The sequence below is a fragment of the Oryza sativa genome, chromosome 6, assembly GCF_034140825.1.
Source record: "Oryza sativa Japonica Group chromosome 6, ASM3414082v1".
Lineage (NCBI taxonomy): Eukaryota > Viridiplantae > Streptophyta > Magnoliopsida > Poales > Poaceae > Oryza > Oryza sativa.
The window spans coordinates 20343691-20367232 of record NC_089040.1 but is presented as its reverse complement, the minus strand read 5'-3'; the positions used below and the strand labels follow the sequence as shown (position 1 = coordinate 20367232).

General features: G+C 41.7%; 2 protein-coding genes, 1 long non-coding RNA gene and 1 pseudogene across 4 annotated transcripts; 3 read left to right on the top strand and 1 right to left on the bottom strand.

The window, feature by feature from the left end:
• The first annotated feature begins 616 nt into the window (after positions 1-616).
• LOC9267842 (abscisic acid receptor PYL3-like) lies at positions 617-3172 on the top strand (annotated as a pseudogene).
• Positions 3173-5000: 1828 nt separating this feature from the next.
• Positions 5001-9022, top strand: LOC9272602 (abscisic acid receptor PYL3-like). Its single transcript, XM_015786508.3, has 3 exons — positions 5001-5661; positions 8002-8217; positions 8615-9022. The coding sequence occupies exons 1-3, from the start codon at positions 5452-5454 to the stop codon at positions 8810-8812; spliced, it is 624 nt and encodes a 207-aa protein (XP_015641994.1). The 5' UTR covers positions 5001-5451; the 3' UTR covers positions 8813-9022.
• Positions 9023-10005: 983 nt separating this feature from the next.
• On the top strand, positions 10006-12621 carry LOC136357140 (uncharacterized). Its single transcript, XR_010742243.1, has 2 exons — positions 10006-12346; positions 12426-12621. It is a non-coding gene; the product is annotated as an uncharacterized lncRNA (long non-coding RNA).
• A 4733-nt stretch (positions 12622-17354) lies between these two features.
• On the bottom strand, positions 17355-21359 carry LOC9268477 (transcription factor SPEECHLESS). Of its 2 annotated transcripts, none has more exons than XM_066311316.1 (3): positions 20704-21359; positions 19234-19854; positions 17355-17740 (listed from the first exon to the last, which is right to left on the bottom strand). In XM_066311316.1, exons 1-3 carry the CDS (start codon positions 21205-21207, stop codon positions 17660-17662), a joined length of 1206 nt encoding a protein of 401 aa, XP_066167413.1. In that variant the 5' UTR covers positions 21208-21359; the 3' UTR covers positions 17355-17659. The 2 variants fall into 2 exon arrangements, with proteins under 2 accessions (XP_066167413.1, XP_025882342.1); XM_026026557.2 differs by having other exon boundaries at positions 17355-17725; positions 20704-21357.
• Between the last annotated feature and the right edge of the window lie 2183 nt (positions 21360-23542).

Below are 23542 nucleotides of genomic sequence, written 5' to 3'. Positions count from 1 at the left end.
AATAATTTCATTGGAATTTTTTTAACAGACGGTGGGCATTATATCAGGGAAATTAATTTAATCAGACGAAGTATTGCAATGAAATAAAATTCTTGTTTTCGAAATGCTGTTAATAATATCAATTTTACCATTTTGAGTTTTGAGACCAAACTAACAAAAGATATGGTCGTGTCCTAGGAAAAAAAAATCAAAATGATTGCAATAAACAGCCTGGGATGGCATGTGACTGCCAACAGTTTGGTCAATTATGTATTTTTTTTATAACAAAAGTGTGCAAAACATATTCAGTTTTTGTACACAGACACATTTGGTTAATTAAATGCCTTGCACACTTCCATGAACCCGTCCGACTAGCTTTCTTCCCCCACCGCCTCACATAAGTACATCACCATGGTCAAGCTCATGACATTCCAGCAGCTATCGTGGAGGCTTCAAGACAAGCCATGCCACAGTTTGCTTCACACAATGACGAAGCAGATCACCGAAAGGGTTATGTTGCTTGTCATATATATACCACCCTTGTGCTTGCTCGCCTGTTCCATTCCACCTCAACAGATTGGATTCAAGAGCTAGCAGTCATCATCTTCCCCTCCTTCCTAGTTGGTGTTGCTGTGTTTCTACTGCCTACCGGAGATGAACGGCTGTACTGGTGGTGCTGGAGGAGTGGCAGCAGGGAGGCTCCCGGCGGTGAGCCTCCAGCAGGCACAGTGGAAGCTAGTAGATGAGCGATGTGAGCTCCGGGAGGAGGAGATGGAGTACGTGCGATGGTTCCACCGCTATGAGCTCGTTGCAACCGGTGCAACTCCTTCGTTGCCAAACACATCAGGGTGCCCCTCTAAACTGTAAGTAGTGATAATAATAACAAGCATCATCTCGTTTTTTTGATCATGTAGTTATATATATATATATATATATATATATATATATATATTGATTATGATATGGAATTAATGCATGCCATGTGCTATATGTGGATTTTTTCTTCAATGATTAGGTTTTTAACTATTTTGTATTTTTAATTATATTGGGATTGGGGTTGCGCTACCCTAATAGGGATAGGGATTCTATTGTTAACTATTTTGGGTGGTCGATATATGTGATTTCATTGCACGATTCAGTTTAGGAGAATAATTATACTTCACATATAGTTTGATAATGCCTGAATTTTAGCCTTGTAGATTTTGAGTTTGCGGATTACCATGCTAAAATACTATCTTATGAAAATTGTCTATATGCTCCCTCCTGTTACGAATAAGCGACCTTTGGGATAGTGACACGGTCACGACCAAGACAATTGTATGATTACTAATTACTAGTGTAATATGTATGGAAAATGTAGGAAGGTTATAATATTCTGATACTATTTTTAAAGAATATCAGTACATACCAAATTTAAAAGTTGAATTTGAAATACTCAAAGTGATATTGTTGGTATAATTCTAAACATGTTGATTACAGGCATTTCAGAACATCAGCTAATTGTGACTGGTCGGAGTATATGTACTTATATTATGCTAGGATAATAAATATGTATTGTAATTAGAGTTATATAAGATTACATATGGATATAAACTTTTAGTTGTTAGCACCTGTGTAAGTGTATATCCTATATACAACATATATTTTTTTAAAGTAATAGTGTTGATCTAAAATGCCAACCAAAAACAAATCATATTTCATCTTGATTAAGTTGATGAATGGTTTTCAATCTGTTGTCCGCAACACACTTCCATACAGAAATGTTTTAGTCCTTCATAATTTGGCGTAGTGAATCTTCCATGTTTGTCTTTATATATAATTCAAAATAAAGGGATCCTTTAAAAAAAACCTTAATGAATTCAATGTGGTAAGTGCACAATGCAGATTGATGTTCAAATTGTATTTATAATGTCAATACACGTTTAACTGTATTAATATATGCTTGAATTGGTACCAATAATTGTTTTTAGAATTACATAAAGTATTATCACTTGGCAGTAGGATTGGTTCTCAATACTTCTTTCAAATATTTAATATCATTTCAGAGAACATTATGTACATGTTTATTTCAATACCCCACACTCGCACGTGCGTGCGCGCGCACACACACAAACATTTGGACATGCAGCTTGTGTGTTGCATCTAACATAGACTTTGGGGTTTTCCCTCCAAAAATGATTTACTTTGAAGCTAGCTAATTCTCCTTTGCCATACATGTGAAAACCACTCAAACTAATTTTTTTTTGCAACTTCTGTGAAAACTAACTGATGATACTAGTTATGTTTTTTTTATACTCTTCAATCTCATCATTATTATATAGGTTTGGTCAATTGTGAGGAGGTTTGATCCGCCACAACTTTTCAAACCTTTTGTGAGAAATTGTGTAATGTGAGGAAACATTGAGACCAAAAGTGTTAGGGAGGTTGGCGTCAAATAGAGAGTAGCTTAAACGGAACTCGCACAAGAGGACTGCCCTAATAAAATAACTTAATACTGTTCAAAGTGGGCTCCCATCCACAAGGAGAATTGAAAGGTTAGGGTTCCCTGATGATAATGATCACACCCTCCGTGTCAAGTTTATTGGTGGTGATCACATGCTAAAGGTACAATTCAATATTTATCACCATTCCAAGATTTTCCTGTGTTTTGTTATTGCTATCAAGCCAATAAATTTGATACACAATATAGATATTTTTATTTGAGATAATGGAAATATATAGCTTTTTATGGATAAATAAATAACTGTAATATTCTATATGTGCCTTGGCACCATATCCTTACTTGCCACTAGAAAACCGGGTCATACCATACTTGTCCATAATGTCTCACTGAAATGTGGGCCTTAGACCCGCATGTTGTTTAGAGAATGGCATCAAATAAGGAAACATTTCAACTTTAGGGGCAAAAATAATGATTTTATCATTTTTTATTTTTGCATGTATTTTGTTGAAGATCTTTATTTGTAGTGGTCCTGACAGTCGATTTTTTTGTTATTATTCCAGGACTACTCATCCACCTTGATTATCCACTTGGAGGTCATCGATGGCCAGCTAGTAACACTAGTGATTGAGTCATTTGTGGTGGACATTCTAGAGGGGAACACCAAAGATGAAATAAGCTATTTTATCGAGAACTTGCTCAAGTTTAACCTAAGGACCCTCCGTGTCTGAGGAGAGCCTAGCCGGTCCTTGATCTCACATTCCTTCTTTGGTGATTGTTGGATTAATCGAGATATCAAATTGGTAGAACTTGTTAAAACTCCGAGAAACAATGCAGCTCTTTGATCAACACTGATTACTAAAGCTTCTTCTAAAGAATTTAGTTACCAGTGCAATCATAGCACTCACTTTAGTTTACTACATATACATATCCAACTTTCATGTTTATTTCGCTTTGGTGTTTGAAATGTTGAACTAAAATGAAATTACAATATTTTGAAGGATTGTTGCCGGACTTCATGTGCATTCATGTGTCTTACACTTGGCTATTTAAATAATGTACCCATAGATGCATGTCCCTCTTATCACCGAGTTCCATAACTTCTTTGAATTCAATATAAACACTTATTTGATTTATTGTCTTAACCATGGCACAATATGTCAAAATGCACCACGCACATTGTATTAACTACCAACACTACTTTGTGCTTAGAAGAAAAATAGATCGTGGCATCAGATTTCAAGAACAAAAAGAAAACTTGAATATAAGCATGTAGTACCCGATAGTGTGGAGATCTTGTCCTGTGGACACCGAAGAGGACGGTCCTCATCTACGTGCTCGTCCTACCTCTACCTCTTCATCAAAGACCCAACAGTCAGGGTGCTTTCCACAAAGCTAGGGCATCCAGTGGCCTCTGCCTCCTCACCGTGAGATCTGGCAGTCCCATGATGAGGGGCATTACATGTGGGTCTCAGAACCATCGCCATCATGCACCATCACTGGTGATTTTTTTTTGGGTTTATAATAATTAATTACGCCTGAATTAAATAACTAATAAATCAGTTGTTATGAAATTGGGGAGGGTGTTGCTGAGAGCGTCTAGGTATGGACATGATAGCAAACTGGGACACTGATCGGTATGAAAGAAAAACGACGTGCTACTTGGTACATGTTGCAAACGTCCCAATATAAAGTCAATATTGATCTTTACCTTTTTAGAGAAAGAGAAATGATCTGATAATGTCATGTAGAATGAGAAGCAATTTTTCAGTTTTGTACGTAGCCTGCACTAGCTGCCTGCACACCTAGGATTCAAGTTTGAACCGAAATGTCGTTCATCCTTGTGCAATGCACGCTAGAACCCTTGACACTTTATACAAGGTGAAGACAAGAGGGGGTTGGAGCATATTTAGGAAAAAAAGTAAGTGGTTCCTGTGGTACTTGGTGCTAAAAAGGTATGAGCATGAGGTAGATTCACATATATCACGCAACCTTTTCAACCTTAAAAATAAAAGAAATATTTCTTAGTTTGCTTTTCATCATTTTAGAGGCAAAAAAGCTTTTCTACTTTGTGCTCCAAACACCCAACAACTGAACCTTGGATTGGATTCAAACCTAACAAAAAAGAAGTCCCATGTTTGCAATGGTCAAACTCGATTCGAAGTAGCAAAAAAGTAATCTTATGTTCTCCTATCTCACATGGCTTTAGGTGCATATCAAAACTAATGAAATATTTGACCAGTTGGAATGCAAGAAAAAACAACATTGGATTTTCACCGAGGATAATTATAAACTATTTTTAACTCTTGCAAGTTCTTATTAAGGAAGGATCTAGGATAATTTAACTCGTTTTTGGCTAGTTAACCCTGTTATGCTAAAAACCAGTTAGGAACATACTAATTTCATTGGAATTTTCTTTTAGGGATTTTTCCTTCAACATACTAATTGCATTTTATTAGACGCAGTATTGAGTTCAAATGAAATTGTTGCAATCAAAATGGTGTTAATAATACCAATTTAACCGTTGTAAGTTTTTGGAGACCAAATGAACAAAAGATATGGTCGTATCCTAGGAAAAAAAACTACCAATATGATTACAACAAGCAGCTCGGGATGGCATGGGACAGCCAACAGTTTGATCAATTATATATTATTTTAGAAAACAAAAGCGTGCAAGACACATTCACTTTCTACACACAGACACATTTGGTTAATTACATACCTTGTACACTTCAATGAACCTGGCCGGTTAGCTTTCTTCCCCCGCCACCTCACGTAAGTACATCACCATGATCAAGCTCATGACTTTCCGGTTGCTATCACCGAGGCTTCAAGACAAGGCAAGCACATAGTTTGCCTTACACAATGACGAAGCAGATCACTGAAAGGTCTATGCTGCTGGTCATTATATATACCACTCTTGTGCTTTCTCCCCTCTTCCATTCCACCTCAACAGACCTGATTAAGAGCTAGCAGCCAATCTCTTCCCCTTCTCTTCGCTGGTGTCACTGTGTTTCTACTGCCTACCGGAGATGAACAGTGGCGCTGGTGGTGCTGGGGGAGCAGCAGTAGGGAGGATGCCGGCGGGGAGCCTCCAGTGGGCACAGTGGAGGCTAGCGGATGAGCGATGTGAACTCCGGGAGGAGGAGATGGAGTACATGCGACGGTTCCACCGCCACGAAATCGGTAGCAACCAGTGCAACTCCTTCATTGCGAAGCACGTTAGGGCGCCCCTCCAAAATGTAAGCAGTGATAATAATAGCAAGCATCATCTCGTTTTTCTTGAACCATTATTAGGTCATTATCTATTTTGTTTTTTTAATTATATTGGGATTGGGGTTGTACTATCCATTGATGGAGTTAGATTTTATTGTTAATTGTTTTAGATGGTCGATATATATGATTTTATCACTTGATTGAATTTAGGAAAATAATTATAATTCACATATGGTTTGATAATGCCTGAATTTTAGCCTTGTAGATTTTCAGTTTGCGGGTTAGCATGCCAGAATACCATCTTTTGAGAATTGTTCATACGCTCTCTCCTGTAACAAATAAGCCACCTTTGGGATAGTGACATTGTCACCAAGACAATTGTTTTTTTTATTGAAATGAACACTACTGGATTTACCCTGCAGTTATGATTCTATAAATAGAAGAAAAAAACTTTATGTTACAAAGTAAAATGAGAAAAAGAACTATACTGATTGTAACCAGTCTAAAAAGATTACTTTTAGCTTCATTCATCCTGCAAGTATTTAAGAAAACTTCCTTTTTAAAACTTGCTAGCTATCTGCCCATATTTGCAGGATTTTTCTAAAAAAAAATCTGGGAATTCTACTGCTTCCGAATATGCCAACTGGCTATGATTAATATGTCCATGAACCCTTTCATCCGGAACTGTATCCGTGCAAGAAAATTGTAGGAAGGTATAATATTATGAAACTATTTTTAAAGAATATCTACCCATACCAAATTTAAAAGTTGAATTCAAAATTCTCAAAGTGATGTTGTTGGTCAAATTTTAAACGTGTTGATTACAGGCATTCCAGAACATCACTTATTTTTTACCAGTGGGAGAACATCACTTATTTTTGACCAGTGGGAGTATGTAAGATTACATATGGATGTAAATATTTAGTTGTTAGCACCTTAGTAAGTGTATATCCTATATACAACATATATTTGATTTTTAAAACAGTAATGTTGATCTAAAATGCCAAAAAAAAAAACAAATCATAATTCATCTTGCTTAAGTTGAATTGTTTTCTATATGTTGTCCACAACGCACTTCCAAAAAAAATGTCCTTCATAAACAGATGTAGTGAGTCTTCCATGTTTCTCTTTATATATAATTTGAAAGAAAGGGATCCATCAAACATACCTTAATGAATTCAATGTGGTAAGTGTACAATGCACGTTGATGTTCAAATTGTATATATTACGTTAATATACATATAACTGTATTTCAGCTATGTTTGAATTGATACCAAAAGTAAAGTTGTTTTTGGAATCGCATGAAGTATTATCACTTAGCATTAGGATTGGTTTTCAATATTTATTTCAATTATTTGACATAATTTTAGAGCACATTATGTACTTGTTTATTTCAATACCCTACACACACGCACACACATGCACACACACAAGCACACACAAGCACACATACGCACACGCACACGCGCACACACATGCACACGCACGCATACAGTTTTGGATATGTAGATTATGTGTTGCATCTAACGTAGACTTTGGGTTTTTCCCTCTGAAAAGGGTTTACTTTGAAGCTAACTAATTCTCCTTTGCCATAGATGTGAAAACCACGCACTCATACTAATCCTGTCTTACTATAAAGTTATTCCCCACTAACTCCTTAAGCTTAACATGCAAAGATGCCACATCATCATCCACTAATTAACAAGATGTCACATCATCATCCACTAACAATCATCACATTTAAACATCATGCAAACATGCTATATCTTTATAGTTTTTATAATTTAAGAGCTTTTGAAATACAAACATGTTAAATTATCATCCAACATAATTCACATAATGTTTCAATGTATATCTTCATGCAAAGATACCACATCATCATCCACTAATTAACAAGATGCCATATCATCATCCACTAACAATCATCACATTTAAACATCATGCAAACATGCTATATCTTTATAGTTTTTATAATTTAAGAACTTTTCAAACACAAACATGTTAAATTATCATCCAACATAATTCACATAATGTTTCAATGTATATCTTCATGCAAAGATACCACATCATCATCCACTAATTAACAAGATGCCATATCATCATCCACTAACAATCATCACATTTAAACATCATGCAAACATGCTATATCTTTATAGTTTTTATAATTTAAGAACTTTTCAAACACAAACATGTTAAATTATCATCCAACATAATTCACATAATGTTTCAATGTATATCTTCATACTAAATTCCCGCAACAATGCGCGGGGTTTCACCTAGTTTCTTTGTAACTTCTGTGAAAACTACTGATATGATACTAGTTACATTTTTATTTGATACCCTTCAATCTCTTCATTATTATACAGGTTTGGTCACTGGTGAGGAGGTTTGATCAGCCACAAATTTACAAACCTTTTGTGAGAAAGTGTGTAATGCGCGGAAATGTTGAGACCGGAAGTGTTAGGGAGATCATTGTTCAAAGTGGGCTCCCAGCCACAAGGAGCATTGAAAGGTTAGAGTTCCTTGATGATAATGAATACATCCTCCGTGTCAAGTTTATTGGTGGCGATCATATGTTGAAGGTACAATTCAATATTTATAATCATTCCAAGATTGTCCTTTGTTTTGTTATTGCTATCAAGCCAATATGTGAAACACACAATATAGACATTTTTCGAGATAATGGAACAATATATGTACCTAATTATGGAGAAAGAAATAACTGTAATATTCTATAAATACCTTCGCACCATATCCTTACTGGCCACTAGAAATCCATGCCATACCTTACTTGTCCCTATTGTCTCACAGAAATGTGGGCCTTAGACCCACACGTTGAGGGAATGGAAGCAAATAAGAAAACATGTCAACTTTGGCAGCAGAATCAATGATTTTACAATTTTCTCAAAGTTGCATGTATTTCCAAAGATCTTTATTTGTAGTGGTACTAACCATCGTTCTTTTTTGTTATTATGCCATAACTATTCATCCACCTTGACTATGCACTCTGAGGTCATAGACGGCCAACCAGGAACAGTTGTTATTGAGTCATTTGTGGTGGACATTCCAGAAGAGAATACCAAAGAAGACATATGCTATTTCGTCAAGAACTTGCTCAGGTGTAACCTAAGGACCCTCGCTGATGTGTCTGAGGAGAGCCTTGCCAGTCCTTGTTAAAACTCCAAGAAACAATGGAGCTCCTTGATCGGCGCTGATTACTAAAGCTTCTTCTAAAGAATTTAGTTATCAGTACAATCATAGGGCTCACTTCAGTTTACTACATATACATATCCAACTTTCTGATTTAGTTCGCTCTAGTGTTTGAAAAATGTTAAACTGAAATGAATTTATAATATTATGAAGGATTGTCGTCGGACTTCATGTGCATTCATATGTCTTACTCTTGTGTTTCCAAATAATGTCCCGATAGATGCATGTCCCTCTCATTATCGTGTTCTATTACTTCTTTGAATTCAAGACAAACACTTATCCCATCTTCTTATATAGTTGATACCCACTACAACATTAACTCCTATAAAGCAAGCATCAGGTGAAGCCACGTCATCAGTTCTTTACAGCTGTCGGATCAACATTTCAACAACTAACCAAGTGCAAATTGCTGTCTACTCCTGCTGGTCAGGCCCAGCTCCTCAGCCCAAATTGCTCTTTGTTTAGCTGACCTCGGCCCATTCTCATACGGTGATGGAAAGCTTCCCCGCCGCCTCGCATCCGCATATGTTCGACATCCAGAGCACTAACACAAGTCGACTGTTCAAATCCACGGCAACACGAGGAAGGAACCGAAGGGACATGGCAGTGGCTCCGTTTCCGCTTCAGCTTTTGCATCCGATTCATCTTTAGATTCTGCCATAATAGCTGTCGGGCAAAGTAACTGTGCACCAGAAATCACCGCCATGAATGGGGGAGTCTCAATACAACCATGGTTAATCCTCCTAGCCTTTTTCAGTTCACCTTCCAATCAAACGAACCCTGACTCCCTGAGGGACATGCACCCAGGGAGCTGGTTTCAGATCCTCTTGGTTCTTGCCATGTTCACTTGCTCGAAGGGTAGTGTCCTACCTCCATCGGAGAAGGTGAATGTCTGAGTGCCGCGCGGAAGCAATAGTGGGCATGGGCAGGAAGCAGAGCGGAGGTGGCATGCTATGGTAGTATGGCATATGGGCGACTGGCTTCTCACCACTGCCAGAAAATAACGAATCAAGAGCGAGCTTTGTAGCCTTTCAACAATCTGACTATTGCAGCTTTCTAGGTAGAGGAGACATACTATGGGCGATTCTCTTCGGTCTTGCTCCAACTATTGCAGTCTTGCAGCCTCGGTGAGCTTTCCAGGCTTTCAAAGAAGATCTGAAGTCCAATATATTTCTTCCATTCTTCGTGAGTATTCTTCTCCCATTCATTTTGTTCATCTTCTATCTGCATAGTTTGTTGATTGCAACAATTATCATTTTACTTGGTTAAATAATAGATCTGTTAATCCCTTTATGTCTTGAACCACATTGAACAAAATGTAAGCTCTGTTTCAATGCATGATGCCATTCACTGAAACAACAATGTGGTTCACTGAAGAAATAGCACTGAGAAGTAAACGTTTCATGCGGGAACAAATTAGCAAGATCAAGGTGAGTGTTTTTCTTAAATATTTATTTTGATCATGAATGGTTTAACAAACCAGTTGGTAGAGGCCCAGAGATGCCTTGACTCAGCATCAGTATGGTTGTGCTATATAAAGATGTTGTCCGTATTCTCTCATCTTTTGTATAATCCACTTCTTTTAGACATTTGGTGGAGGCAAATAGATTGCAGCTTAATATTTCCTTCTATTTTTAGTTATCTACTGACGTACGTTCTCAATCATTCAATACTGTTGGCACATCTACAGGCATGGTTCTACATGAGTTAGCTAACTCATGTAGAAAATGAAGAAGAGATTTACTGCATTGGAAAGCATAATTTGGTACCGAACGCTTTACGCCATATGATGTCCAATAACAAAAGGACAAAGTCTCTACTCATTGTTGTCCAACCAGGTACCTATATTTCCCAACCGGCACCCAGGAGGCGGCACTGATTACCCAGGGTCAAAGGTGCTAGTTCCAAAACTGGCACCTTTGAGGCGTCCATGAGAAAAAAAAATCGGCTCAATTCATCGAGTCGATGCATTGAGCCGTCCAGCCGATCCCATCTAATACCCAAATCCCAAAATTTCCTCAAATCCATGAACACAAACTAGTCAATAATCCTCAAAAAAACAACACATCAACATCACATTCATCAAGAGCACAACAAGAACGAACACATCAAGAATCGGATGGAGGAGGAGGGCTCCACTGCCTTCACCACCACTGCCACTGCCGCCACTGATGTCTCCACTGCCACCACCGTTGTTGGATGGAGAGGAGGAGGGCACCGCTGCCTTCTCCACCGCTGCCGCTACCGAGGGAAGTCACCATCGCCACCTCCTGGGCCGTCGGACCATTGCCGCCTCCCCTCCTGCCGCTGAGCCGTCGCCGGGCCGCCGCCGCCACCTCCCCTCCTGCTAGATCTAGCGGAGGGGAGGGCGCCGCCGTCGGGCCATTGGATCACCGCTGTCTCCCCTCCCGCCACTGACCCACCGCCGCCGCATCCCCTTTTGCCGTCGGGCTATCGACGCCACCTCCCCTCCCGCCAGATCTGGCAGAGGGGAGGGCACCACCGCCACCTCCCGGTCTGTCGGACCACTGCCGCCTCCCCTCCTGCCACCGAGCCGCTGCCGCCGCCGCATCCCCTCCCACCGCCGCACACTGTAGCGGCCACTGCCTCCGGGTCATTGCCGAGAGAGAGAGAGAGAGAGAGAGAGAGGGGGAATGGATAAGATGTGGGGAGGAGAGGAGGGGATAAGATGTGGAGCAGTGGAGGTCAGTTCGGCTCGGCTCGGCTCAAATTTAGGGGGTGTCAGTTTTTAATTAATCGACACATTGAACATATTAAATGTTTGTCGGTTATTATTTAGAACCGGCACCTATAATTGTTTAAAGGTGTCGTTTTTTGCGATTTCAACCCGTGGAGGTGGGGAAAACGCCTATAGGTTCCGGTTTTAGCACTTCCGGCACCTATAGTGCCGACATCTATTTGATGTTTTGTAGTAGTGATTGTACACCACATAGAACAAGTTGATCTTCTATCTTCCAAGGCTTGCCCCATACGCTTCTTTTTCAACAAAGATTGATCCTTATTAACCCATGACTTCTTATAGCCTCGATTGGTACGTCGGTGTTGTACCAAGCACTTACTCCTTCAACACTACATTGAGTCCTCGGTGCCAAAACTCTGCTTGTCCTTCTCCCATGCATGTTCCATTGCGTCGGCATGTATTACCAACATGCTTACCACATCACAACGAAACCTCATTGTATTTCTTCTTCTTTATCATCTCATCATCATCTTCTTCATCAGACTGATCCCCTATTTATACACTCAATAAGCACATTAGTCCCCTAATCGTTTGTCATCAATTAGCAAAATCCAGTAGGGGCCTAGGTGCTCTTTCCATGCCCTTGGTAGATGTTCTCACGAAATCAACCAACCAGCTCGAGATATAAATTGAGCTACTCTTCCCTGAATTTAATCGTTCTTTCAAACTAAAAAGGCTTGAAGATGACGACGATATAGAAGACATGACTCTCAGACTTTGCAAACCATCGGATTGACATGGTACATTAATCTCATAATTTTTGTTTATATTTTTTTGAATTGTATTAAAACTAATAGTAATTTAATTTCTAATGTGTAGGGTGAAACTTCTAAGGTGCTAACGAAAAGCTAGCTTGCAATACATCTTACTTCATGCGATGAATGAGCTTGGGCTACACATTCACTCCACCTAGGCCTATTTGGTTCAACGACTTCAAACGTACTAGTCCTACATCTATTTTGTGTTCAAAGCAACATCTATACTAATATAAAAAGAAGGAGTTGCCCCCCTCTAATCCTACTAGCCAAATCATCTCATCTAATCTCTTCCATCCATCCACCATCTCATCTCATCTAATTCGCCAATCCCACTTATTCCACCTCCCATCATGCGAGATAACTCCGTCCTGGCGCACGCGATGACTCCGCCCCCGAGAGCGCAATGACCAGTGTTGTGGAAAACGGATAGTACGGCCGTTAATACGTCCGTTAATTCAGTAACGGTGAGCAGTCCGTCACGACATGGTGATACGGCCTTCATTACTTGGTAAAGAACGCGTAAACCCCATAATTAGCGACTAATCGGACGTTTTCTGATTAATCGGCCGTATAATCACCGTTATTACATGGCCCAGCCCACAACAACCCAACCCATTACTGTGTTCTGTAGTATGTAGCTGTATATTTGCCCTTCCGAATTTCCCGCAACTCACAGCAACATGTTCTTTCCATCTAATCCTCTACCAAATGTAATACGATATCCAAGATTTTATGTTAATCTTTTGTTTAAATTTCAAATAGGTCTCAAGAAAAAAAATCTCAAATATATATGAAGTTAATGTATTTTCCTCTCCTAAAAAGGCAAACTATTATCAACTAGGTACATATATTTGTACAAACGTTAAATTTCCGTTAAATTCCGATTAATCGACCGTATTCCGATTAATCGTTTGACGGTACCCTCTCCGTCCAACATCCGCATACCGTCTTCCACAACACTAGCAATGACAACGCCACGCCAATCCCCGTCGCCTCCTCGCTCTTCCTCTCAGCCGCGCAAATCCCCGCCCCCTCACTCGCTCCGCTTGATTCCCCCCGCGGCCGCCACAGTCCACAGTCCTCAGCGGTGTGGCGCAGCGGTATCCGGCGAAGTCCAATAGACGTGCAGGCGCCGCCGCTCGTTTCTGACTGAGGCGATGCGAATCGGCGAGCGAGCTCTCCGGCTCGACGTGGTCACGAACTCACGAAGACAGCAGCGGCTCTCGATCTGGCAACATGCAGCAACGGCGCTCTACCGTCCGTTGGCTTGAACAGCGGCGGATGCACTCGCCGGCGCATTGCATCGACGACAACGGCAGTCCAAGCTGTGGGGATCTCACATGCATCTTGCTGTTTCATTCTCCTGTGTTCCCTTTCTTGCTCTGCTACTCCGTTAAGGTGTAGGTCAATTTTCCCCAATTTTGAAGTTTAAATTCAAATTTTGCTTGAAAATTTCGTACGAAATTTCTGAAAAAAAATCCGAAATTTCGGTAATTTCGTAATTTCGCTGACCCCCAAAATTTTTCCTCTTTCCGATAGATCAAACCCTGGTCATGCCTCCATCGTCGGACCATCTCACTCGCTGTCGTGCCTCCTCGCGACTCCTCGCTGCACGCCACCGCATCGTGCCCCTGAAGGCGCCGTGGTGGTTGCCCCTTCCGCCCCAGCGCCACCACAGTTCCATGCAACTCAGTTTCTCACGTTCAATGAGTGGATGACAAGTGATAATAACATGGTACATTTGTATATATATGTTTTTCCAATGTTTCTTGATTCATTATTTAGTTTATTTGCTTGATTGAGCAGCTTCTTCAAGTAATTAGTCATATGTTGACTCGGTTTGATTGAGATAGATGATGCATTATCAGTTTTTGACCATCCAAAATTCTCTTTAGTGATTAGGATGCTTCAGTCTTCTGCTCTATCGACAAGATAAGTGTGTGGGGGCATGTTTAAGAAGCTTCTATTCAGTTCATCAAATTGGCTTCCAAAATATTAGGCACACCAATTGATGATAAGAGGAGCTCAGATTCTTCATTATTTTTGCAGACTAAGGATGCAAAAGAATTGTGCCCAACATAATTTTGCTTTGTATAAACCCTTCTGAATAAGTAATAATAAATCTGAAAACAAATGTGAAAGAGTGCATGAGATTTGACTATTTTCTTTTTTACTCATTTTATTGGCTACATGGATTTCATGTGCACCCTTACTATTTTCTTGATGCATTAATGTTGTGAGTCGTAAGTTGTATGCCCTCAGCTATATCAGTTTCAAACCATGAATTCATTGCTTCATTAGCTTAATTGTTCTGTAAAAAGATTTTTAAGAAAAAAATGGATCTGAACTTTATTGGTGAGATAAATGGCTGTAGCTCCATGTTACTCGGCTACTAATAGATACTTAGTACTAGGGTGATCAATGAAAAGAAATGATAATTAGTTCTCCCGTAATTGTTCAACCAAACATTCATCCGCGACTTTCACATTGTTTTAGACTGAGAAACTGCAGGTTACTGCCCCATAGTCTGCTTAACTGTAAACTGTGACCTTTCATTGTTTTAGGCAGTGATTGAAATTATTTTCAGCACTGAAGTCTGTGATCAACTAACCAATTCTTCATAGTTCATAGGCATAAAGAAAAGAGGTTGCCCCATGATCAGCTGAGAAAGTATAGAGATTCAGTTCAGGGGAGGCAAAATAGGAGGAAAATAATTTGTACCTATAGGCATGTTTTAAGAATGTTGCTGTCGAGGGAGGACACATCTATACTAATATAAAAAGCAGGAGTTGTACCTTTGCAATCGGATGGCCAAATCACTTATTCCCGCTAATTCATCCATCGTGCAACGCAGTAATCCAGCGCGCGCATTCACCGCCCCATCCCCACCGACGTACATTCATCACGCGCTTCCGGTTGCCCACCCACGCGGCCGCACCTAACCTCCTCAAACGACGCCGAGATGCCCTCCTCTCTGCCCCTCCCCCGTCAATCACGCTCGGCCGGCATTACTCCCTGCCGCGCTTTGTGGCTTCGTTCCACATCTCCCGGACCTTCCATCCGCAGCCTGACGACCAGCCCTTTTAGACGTGATATCCACCTCCGGGCAATGCCCTTGCCCTTGTTGCCGCCGGCCCGCCGCCATCGCCGACATCCATGCATGGAACCATCTCAGCCCCAGCCCCTGTCGCTGTTGCAACCAAATCGGACTCCAGTACTCCAGCGGCTCTGCCTTGCTGCGCTGCCCGGCTGTACAGAACTCCTGTCCTACGCTCTGCGTGGTTTGATTTGTCGCTCCGACGACCTCCTCCAATGTGCGGCCGATGCTGCTGCATCGAGGAGGGAGGCGGCAGGCGGCGTGAGCTCCATACCCAAGGGTGGGGCTGTAGCGAGGAGGAAGACGATGTGCGACATCACAAACTTGATGCGCACATCAGCGGCCGTGGAGCAGGGCGGGACGGTCTGTGCCGTGGATGCGGGCATGGAAGGAATCACGCGGCTGGTCAAGGATCTCATCTCTCTCTAATCTTCTCAATCCCTATGACTGCTTCTATTAATTTTAGAGTTGGACCTGTTTGCTAAACGGTGATGTATTTTTCTGTATTTTGTGCCAATTCCTGAAGAACTTGGAACTTATGAGGCTCCTTGAGGAGAGGGAGTACGTCCCTCATACCACCTTATTCTTGTATGAATTCATCTCTTTTGTTAGAGGCTCTTATGCATCTGATTAGCCACATTATCGTTTTTCGTGAAGCTAAAGCACATCAGCTTGCTTGCTCGAGAGCTATTAGCACAGCAAAAATATCACAATCAGAGGTTTCAAGATGCCCCTGTAGTGGCTGGAACTGGTCACAGGTGGTAAGATTAATTATTTTCAGTTGTGATTTGCCATCTTCAGATTACCATGCTTTTTGTGATAAATCAATCTTCAATGGTATTATAATTTTTTTTCTACTCTTCCGTCAATAAAAACGGTGGCACACGTTTGGTGGAGCTGTATAAGTGCATGTGCTCATACTTCATACCGTCACAAGGGGCACATTGCAGAGAAAAAAGAAACAGATTTCAGTATCAATTGGCATGTGAAATAGATTTTAGATATATAGGAGGAGATCATTCCGTGAAAAATAACCCGAAATTTTTTTATTATAGCTCATAAACATGAGCTTGTGACTTGGCAGATGCTATGCATATTCTGAGTATGTAGGCTTGGCGGTTGTGGGTTTGACGCTGTTATTCCTGTAGGTTGATGGTCAGCATTCTCATTCTATACTCCCTCCGTCCCACAATATAAGAGATTTTGAGTTTTTTATTGCAACGTTTGACCACTCGTCTTATTCAAATTTTTTTTGCAAATATAAAAAACGAAAAGTTGTGCTTAAAATACTGTAAATAATAAAGTAAGTCACAAATAAAATAAATAATAATTTCAAAAAAAATTGAATAAGACGAGCAGTCAAACATTGCAAGCAAAAACTCAAAATCCCTTATATTATAGGACGGAGGGAGTATGTATGAGTTGTATGTGTCGTGCTATGCATCCTTACTCTCAGTAGCTCTGTACTCTGATGGCAGATTATTTTCGATAGCAGCAAAAAATATGTTTGATTGTAGACAACAATTTTTTGGTTTTATTCAAATTGGTCGCTACGTGCATTGCACGTTCAGGATTACTAGTCAATTCACAATCTTCGGAGATGTAATGGATCAGTATGTTGGAGTAAAAAAAAGTGCTTACATGCATGCATTAACTATACTACATAGATCATCTTTGGAGTTGACATCTAGATAGAAATTACACTTTATATCGATATTTGTCAATATATATTTTGTTTCTAATTGTTTGTATGGTGTATGTCTATGATCGACTTGCAAATAATACTACCTCTTTATCTATGTGAATTTGTAATGTATTGATGTCTCTATATGCTGATAAAAAAATATACTAGTTTCGTATGAGCATGCATTGCTTCATAGCTGCTGAGCTACACGTGACAAATGTTGACATAATATTGAATCCGATAGTCCTATATATGTAGAAAAATCAATTTGCACGAGAATTAACAAAAAGACAAAAATAAATGCAAAATTAGCACGTGCATGATGAGCACTAGAGGCAAATCTGAATTGAAACTAAATTGAATTTCATCTCGCAAATGCAGACACACTCGTACACAGAGAGCCCAACACGTATTGTCGACTCTAGTGCTCCCTTGGCTGTTCGCTCTGTTTCTGCTGCATGCTATACTTAATTAATTTCAGCTTCAACAGTTGGTCGGTCGAAACATGCGTGAGTCATGTGAACGTTTGCTGAATCACCTGTACCAACTCTTCAGCGCTGAGCTCGCACTCAATTCCAATCTGCCCAAAGATATACTAGAAAAATGTAAGCACAGTGAAGATTTTATAATTTACCAAAATATTAAATCATAGGAATGTTAATTTCATCTTATAAACTAAAACTTATCACATAGCATTCCATATATAGTTTCTTCACAGAAAGGAAGTGCTTTCATGCATCAACCCAAGAGCAAAACAATTACAATCTAATGGTCCAAAAACTAAATAAGATGACGTGAAAGCGTGACAACACTGCACTAAATGGAAACTGACATATATATGTTTACATGATTTACATAGGTCATATTTAATTGATGCATGATGTTATGGCCCTATTTATGAAAATAAACTAAAATTCAGCCCAGTATAATCTAATTAAATAGGATGGAAGCGAAGAAACCCGAGGAATTTTTGTAAGAATGCCTATATAGGAAAAATATATAGGAGAAATATGCAGCGGAAACCTGAAAACTACCGTAGGATAAAAAATGTTACGTGTAAGATTTGTCAATGTCATGATAAACTTTCACTCCTAGATACTCGAAGATGCCACAAATTTTAGTATTAAATTTGTTTCCAATACAAGTGTACCAATATATTATACCATGAATTAATGTATGTTACCAATTGGCACCCATCCTGAAGAACTGTGAAAATGCAGATATACCACCATGTAACAGTGAAGGCATGCAGTGAAGTACCAGTACACTGTCTGGTCTCTGATATATATACTATACTACCATACAGATGTCCGGGCAGAACATAGACATTTGTATACCCTACCACATTTATGAGCAGTGCAGCTTCATTGCTTCAACATGCTTGGGCAGTACTAGCTGTTAAGCTAGCCATACATGCACTTCATGGGAAACTCACATGAAACAAATGCATTTCTTTTGATACGGCACTGTACCCTAAACAGTTTCCTTTCAAATGTTCCATTCACATTTACTGTGTCCTCCACACGGCCTCAAGCAGTGCACTCATCTATGAGATCTTTTGTTCATGTGTACATATCAACAATCTTAGTGACAATAATATGGTTAATTATATGAAGGCTTCTGTTAATTATAAATGGTAGAGCTGAAAATGTTGCAACGATTACACTTGCGACTTTTGATTTTCTTTTCTAAATGAAATGCAGAGCTCGTACCTTTATTTAAAAAAAATACTAATTATGAGAAAAATTTGTTAAACATTAATTCAGTTTTAATTTTTTTAAATAATTGTGATTAGGACACATACTCTCTCCATTTTAAAAAATCTAGCAACTTTCAGTGTACTATTAGAACTTTGACCACTAATTACTCTTAAATTGTTAGATTAAAGTGATCAAAAGTTTCACACTTAATAACCCTTATAGTGTTTGTAAATATTTTGCAAAGAAGACAATTTTTCAAAATTTTAAAAATAAATAGTGCACGTATCCGGTGTCAATCATTTAAAAATGAAGGGGGTAATAATAATCACATAATGAGCGCAAGAGCTGAAATAGCTGTGCCATGCAGTAGCAGACTAGCAGTACACACCTTGACAGTGAAGGAGTTGACGGCGGTGTCATCGACGGTGCTGATCTTGGCGTGAAGAATCTCCAGCGATCGGCCCTCCAGGGCGGCGATGATCTTCACCGCCTGCCCCGGCGACCGCTGCGACACCGTCTTCAGCACCAGGTTCGCGCCGGCGAACTCCACCTTCACGTCGGGGAGGAGGAGGCCGCCGCCCAGCGCCTGCCTGCTGGCGTACGCCGACAGCTCGGCGGCGATGGCGTCCAGCGACGGCGCCGCCGTCTCGTGGTGGGTCGGCGTCATCGCCGGGGACGCGTAGTTGGAGCCGGACGCCGGGGGCGGCGGCGGCGGCAGCCGGAGGAGCCTGTAGGGACTACCGGGCGTCGGCGGCGTCCTGGGGCTGATCGGCACGGCGAGCCGCGGGCTGAGCGGCGGCGTGGACTTGAGCAGCTGCGGCGGCAGCCTGGGGCTGAGCTGCGGTGGGCGCGGGCTGCAGCACGACGCCGCCACCGTCGCCGGCGGCCGTGGGCTGAGCACCTGGTCGGTGTAGACCTTGCGCTGCTTCTTGGCCTCCAGCGAGTGCAATACTTGCTGCAGCTCCTTGATGTAGTCCACCACTCCTCCTATGATGGATGCCTGGTCTCCCTGATCAATTCAAAATTTCAAATTAATACATGTCAAACATAACTATATATATGTATATTATTTCAGAGAAACAAATAGTGTAACTTGGTCTAACATAACTATATATATGTATATTATCTCAGAGTAGTTATCTATTGCACCAAATAAATAAATAGAGCCTAAGATGTTAACTATATATATATATATATATATATATATATATATGCATGGTTGCATTATATTCCAGCGCTGGCAAGGCAAAAAAAACATGCTATCTATAGGAGTGTTAGTTTCAATTGAGATTCTCTACTTGAGTATATGCATTCGTAGAATCCCTGCTCTTTGCCTGTACAGCTGATTGAATTAAAGTCTAAACTGAGAATTTTCACGGAGTAGGTCGGTCCATATACCATATGCATTGATGCATGAGACAGTATTGGTAGTACTGTCGTACTACGTTACGTAGGACCGGATGCCTGTGCCAATAAGTGATGTGATATGATCGACTAGCTAGCAGATAGATGGCATAGTGCGTGTAGGATCATAAATGATTGATACCCAATCCATGGAGACTAGTTGGAGAATCTAACTTGTTCGTGCACCAATCACATTAGCTAGCTAGATATTACATACTTTCTCAATCTAAAAAAATGAACTTCTGACTAGAAGTAAACTATGCTATTCCAAAAGTTCAACTCAGGCTATATATTATATACTTTCTTTGTCGTGAAAAAAATAGCTTCTAATTAGAAGTAACCGTAGGCTATGTCCAGATTCATAGCAAGAAAGTTTGTATACATTGGTTTTTTAAGACACATGGGGTAGATCACTTATAGTTAGAGGCTTATATCGATGTGTAGACGATCTTACCCGCTTGACGTAGAAGCATGGCATGAGGGAGCGAAGCACGGCGAGGTTCTCGTTCATCTGCTTCCTCCGGTTGCGCTCCACGGCGATGTGCGCCGTCTTGGGCGTCGTCGCCGCCGCCACGTCCGTCGTCGAAGACTCCGGCGAGCAGCACTTGCGCCTCTTCTGCGGCGAACCGTCGTCGTCGTCTCCGTCGCCGTCACGGTCCGCCACCTCCTCCTCCCGCCGCTTGTTATTGGTGGCTGGCACGGTCTTCGCGGCGGCAGGTTCCGGCAGCTGCTGATGATTCTGCCCACCAACAACGCCGGAGATGCAGGCAGCGGCGGCAATAGGACTACCTAACGTCGTCGTGGTCGCGGGGGCGCCGCCGGCGACGACGTTGGCGCAGCCCTCCCACGTCTCGAGGATGGTGAAGAGGTCGTCGGCGTCGGCGTCGGCGTGGTGGGGGATGAACTCGCCGCCGTCGCTGTCCACCAAGAGGAGCTGATCACACAGCGCGTCTCCCATGGATGATGGATGAGTCTAGCTACGGTCACCAAGGGAATGTTGCTTTTGGTGGCTTAATTTGTTTCAAGCTCGATCGATCTGATGGTGGTTTGAGGTCGACCGTTGTTTGATGACAAGCGCAGGGTGGTATGTACGTAGTCGAAGGCGAGGTGACATAAATATAGGAAACGGCGTTGAGGTACGGTAGAAGGAGGGAGGAGAGCCAGAGTGTGTGGGCCCACCATCTATGGTTTGGCCATGCATGCATACTTTGCTGCCTGCTGGGCACGATTGATTCGATCGATCCGTCAAATAAGGAGCCTTTCCTCATCTAAACCTTGCCACAAATACAGAAATCGTCAACAATACCAGTTGAAAAGGCATATCAGTGCCGGTTTCCTAACCGACACTACAGCTAATTAGGCACTGATGAAGGGGTTGTCGGTACCCATTTTAAAACCGACATTGATGTGTTCCCTCGAATAAATAAAAACATAGAGGATGGCTTGAATCAAGTCGATGCTTCAAGCGGCTCTCTAAAATTCACAGCCCAGCACATCGATGCCCTCCTATTCCGCATCCACAATACAAATCAACAACAAGAACACAAGAGCATCCGTGTATATTCCATTATCTAAAAAAAAAAAGAGCAACCGCACACATGCATCAAGGCATCATTGCAATATTCAGACTGGAATATATGAGGAAACCCACCGTTGATGATGTTCAACATATCATAGAAGAAGTGGAAGAAGTGCTCAAACAGTTAGAAAGCAATGTACACACATGGAGACTATGGTGCAGCAACAATCATCGTGGAGGCAGTGGCATCCTGTGACCGGTGGATTTGGCATTGTTTGTTCGGTGTAGCAGGATCAAATGATGAGATCAGTGTTTTGAACCAATCCCATACATTCACTTATTAACTCATGGGTATATCGATAAGGATGCGCTACACAGTGGAAATTAATATAATTTGGGATACTATACGCCAATGGAATCTATCTAGAATGGGCAACTCTTGTTCAGTCGATCTGGCATCGTCAATTGGAGAAGGAAAAAATGTTTCCTCTTCATCAAGAATCAACGAGAAAAGATGTTGAATGTGCATTTGGTATATTAATAGCCTGTTTCGAGGTGGTCACTACTCTTACTCACTTATGGGAGCAATCGGGCATTATCAATATAATGACGAGATGTATTATAAAACACAATATGATTGTGAAGGATGAATGTCACCTAGGGCCTATGGACGCACATGAGTTTGAGCAGGGGCGGAGCTAGCACAAAATAAAGAGGGTTCCACTTGCTTGCTTTACTCTGATTTGAATTAAATTTAGCTTGATACGGGTGTCTAATTTTGAACTAACAGAGTATATATATGGTGAAAATAGACAAACTATAGCTAAAATTTTTTTTAGGCAAAATTTGCTATATGACATCCAAAAAACGTGTAATTAGCTGGAGGACACCGTAAAAACGTGTATTTGCTGTAGGGCATCGAAAAAACAAGTAATTGGCTGCTGGACACTCGCAGTATTATTTTATTATTTTTGGAGGAAAAGGAAATGATTAAAAACAAGATTGCCTTGGCTCATATAACTCCAACGTGGGCCCCACATGGAAGTCCCCTCTCCTTCTCCTTCTTCCCAGACAGGTCTGGTAGCGGAGCGGCGATCCGTGGCCGTGGCAACAGTGACGATCACGTTCGTTGTCGGGAGGGCGCCCGGGGGGGGGGGGGGGGAGGGGGGGGGGGGGGTTTCGTGCAGCCGAGCCGCCGGCGATAGCACTAGCGGCCGCGACGGAGGAGTGGGGTGGCGCGGTGGGGAAGAACTCGCACGATGGTCCTTCCCGTTTGAAGAATCCGAGGAGAGGTCGCGGGTGGAGGTTGTGGATGCGGCCGAGGAAGGCGCGGGCGGCGATGAGGCGGTGGAACATGGAGCGGGCGAGGTCGGGAAGGGCATCGAGGCGGAGGAAGATCTGCTCCAGCACCTCGTCGGGGCGGTGGTGGCGATCAGGAAGCCGACGCGGAGGACGACGACCTGAACTGGAGCTCGATATACGAGAGCATGCTCCGCACCAGGATCGCCGAGGAAGGTGTCAGGTCGGCGCTGCGGCGGGCACCGTCGATGCCCGTCACGTTGTCCGCGACGGTGGCGCGACGACGACGCCAGCCGCGAGGATACAGTGCCGGTGGCCACCGGGTCCACGACGCCGGGCATGTCCAGGCTCAAGCACGCCCACAGCACGCTGGAGAGACACTGCCGCTCGCACGCGCCCACCCCAAACGCCATTGACCGCCATGGCAATCGATCTCGACATGGATGATGAATTGATGATTGATCTGAGTTTAACC

Bases quoted from the DNA above. Each gene is read 5' to 3' on its own strand.
- LOC9272602 (XM_015786508.3), top strand. From the start codon at position 5,452: ATGAACAGTGGCGCTGGTGGTGCTGGGGGAGCAGCAGTAGGGAGGATG. The intron at 5,662-8,001 runs GTAAGCAGTGAT...ATTATTATACAG, and splicing joins TTAGGGCGCCCCTCCAAAAT to GTTTGGTCACTGGTGAGGAG. The intron at 8,218-8,614 runs GTACAATTCAAT...TTATTATGCCAT, and splicing joins GTGGCGATCATATGTTGAAG to AACTATTCATCCACCTTGAC.
- LOC9268477 (XM_066311316.1), bottom strand. From the start codon at position 21,207: ATGGGAGACGCGCTGTGTGATCAGCTCCTCTTGGTGGACAGCGACGGC. The intron at 19,855-20,703 runs GTAAGATCGTCT...TGAATTGATCAG, and splicing joins CATGCTTCTACGTCAAGCGG to GGAGACCAGGCATCCATCAT. The intron at 17,741-19,233 runs GTGTGTACTGCT...ACATTTTTCTAG, and splicing joins TCAACTCCTTCACTGTCAAG to TATATCTTTGGGCAGATTGG.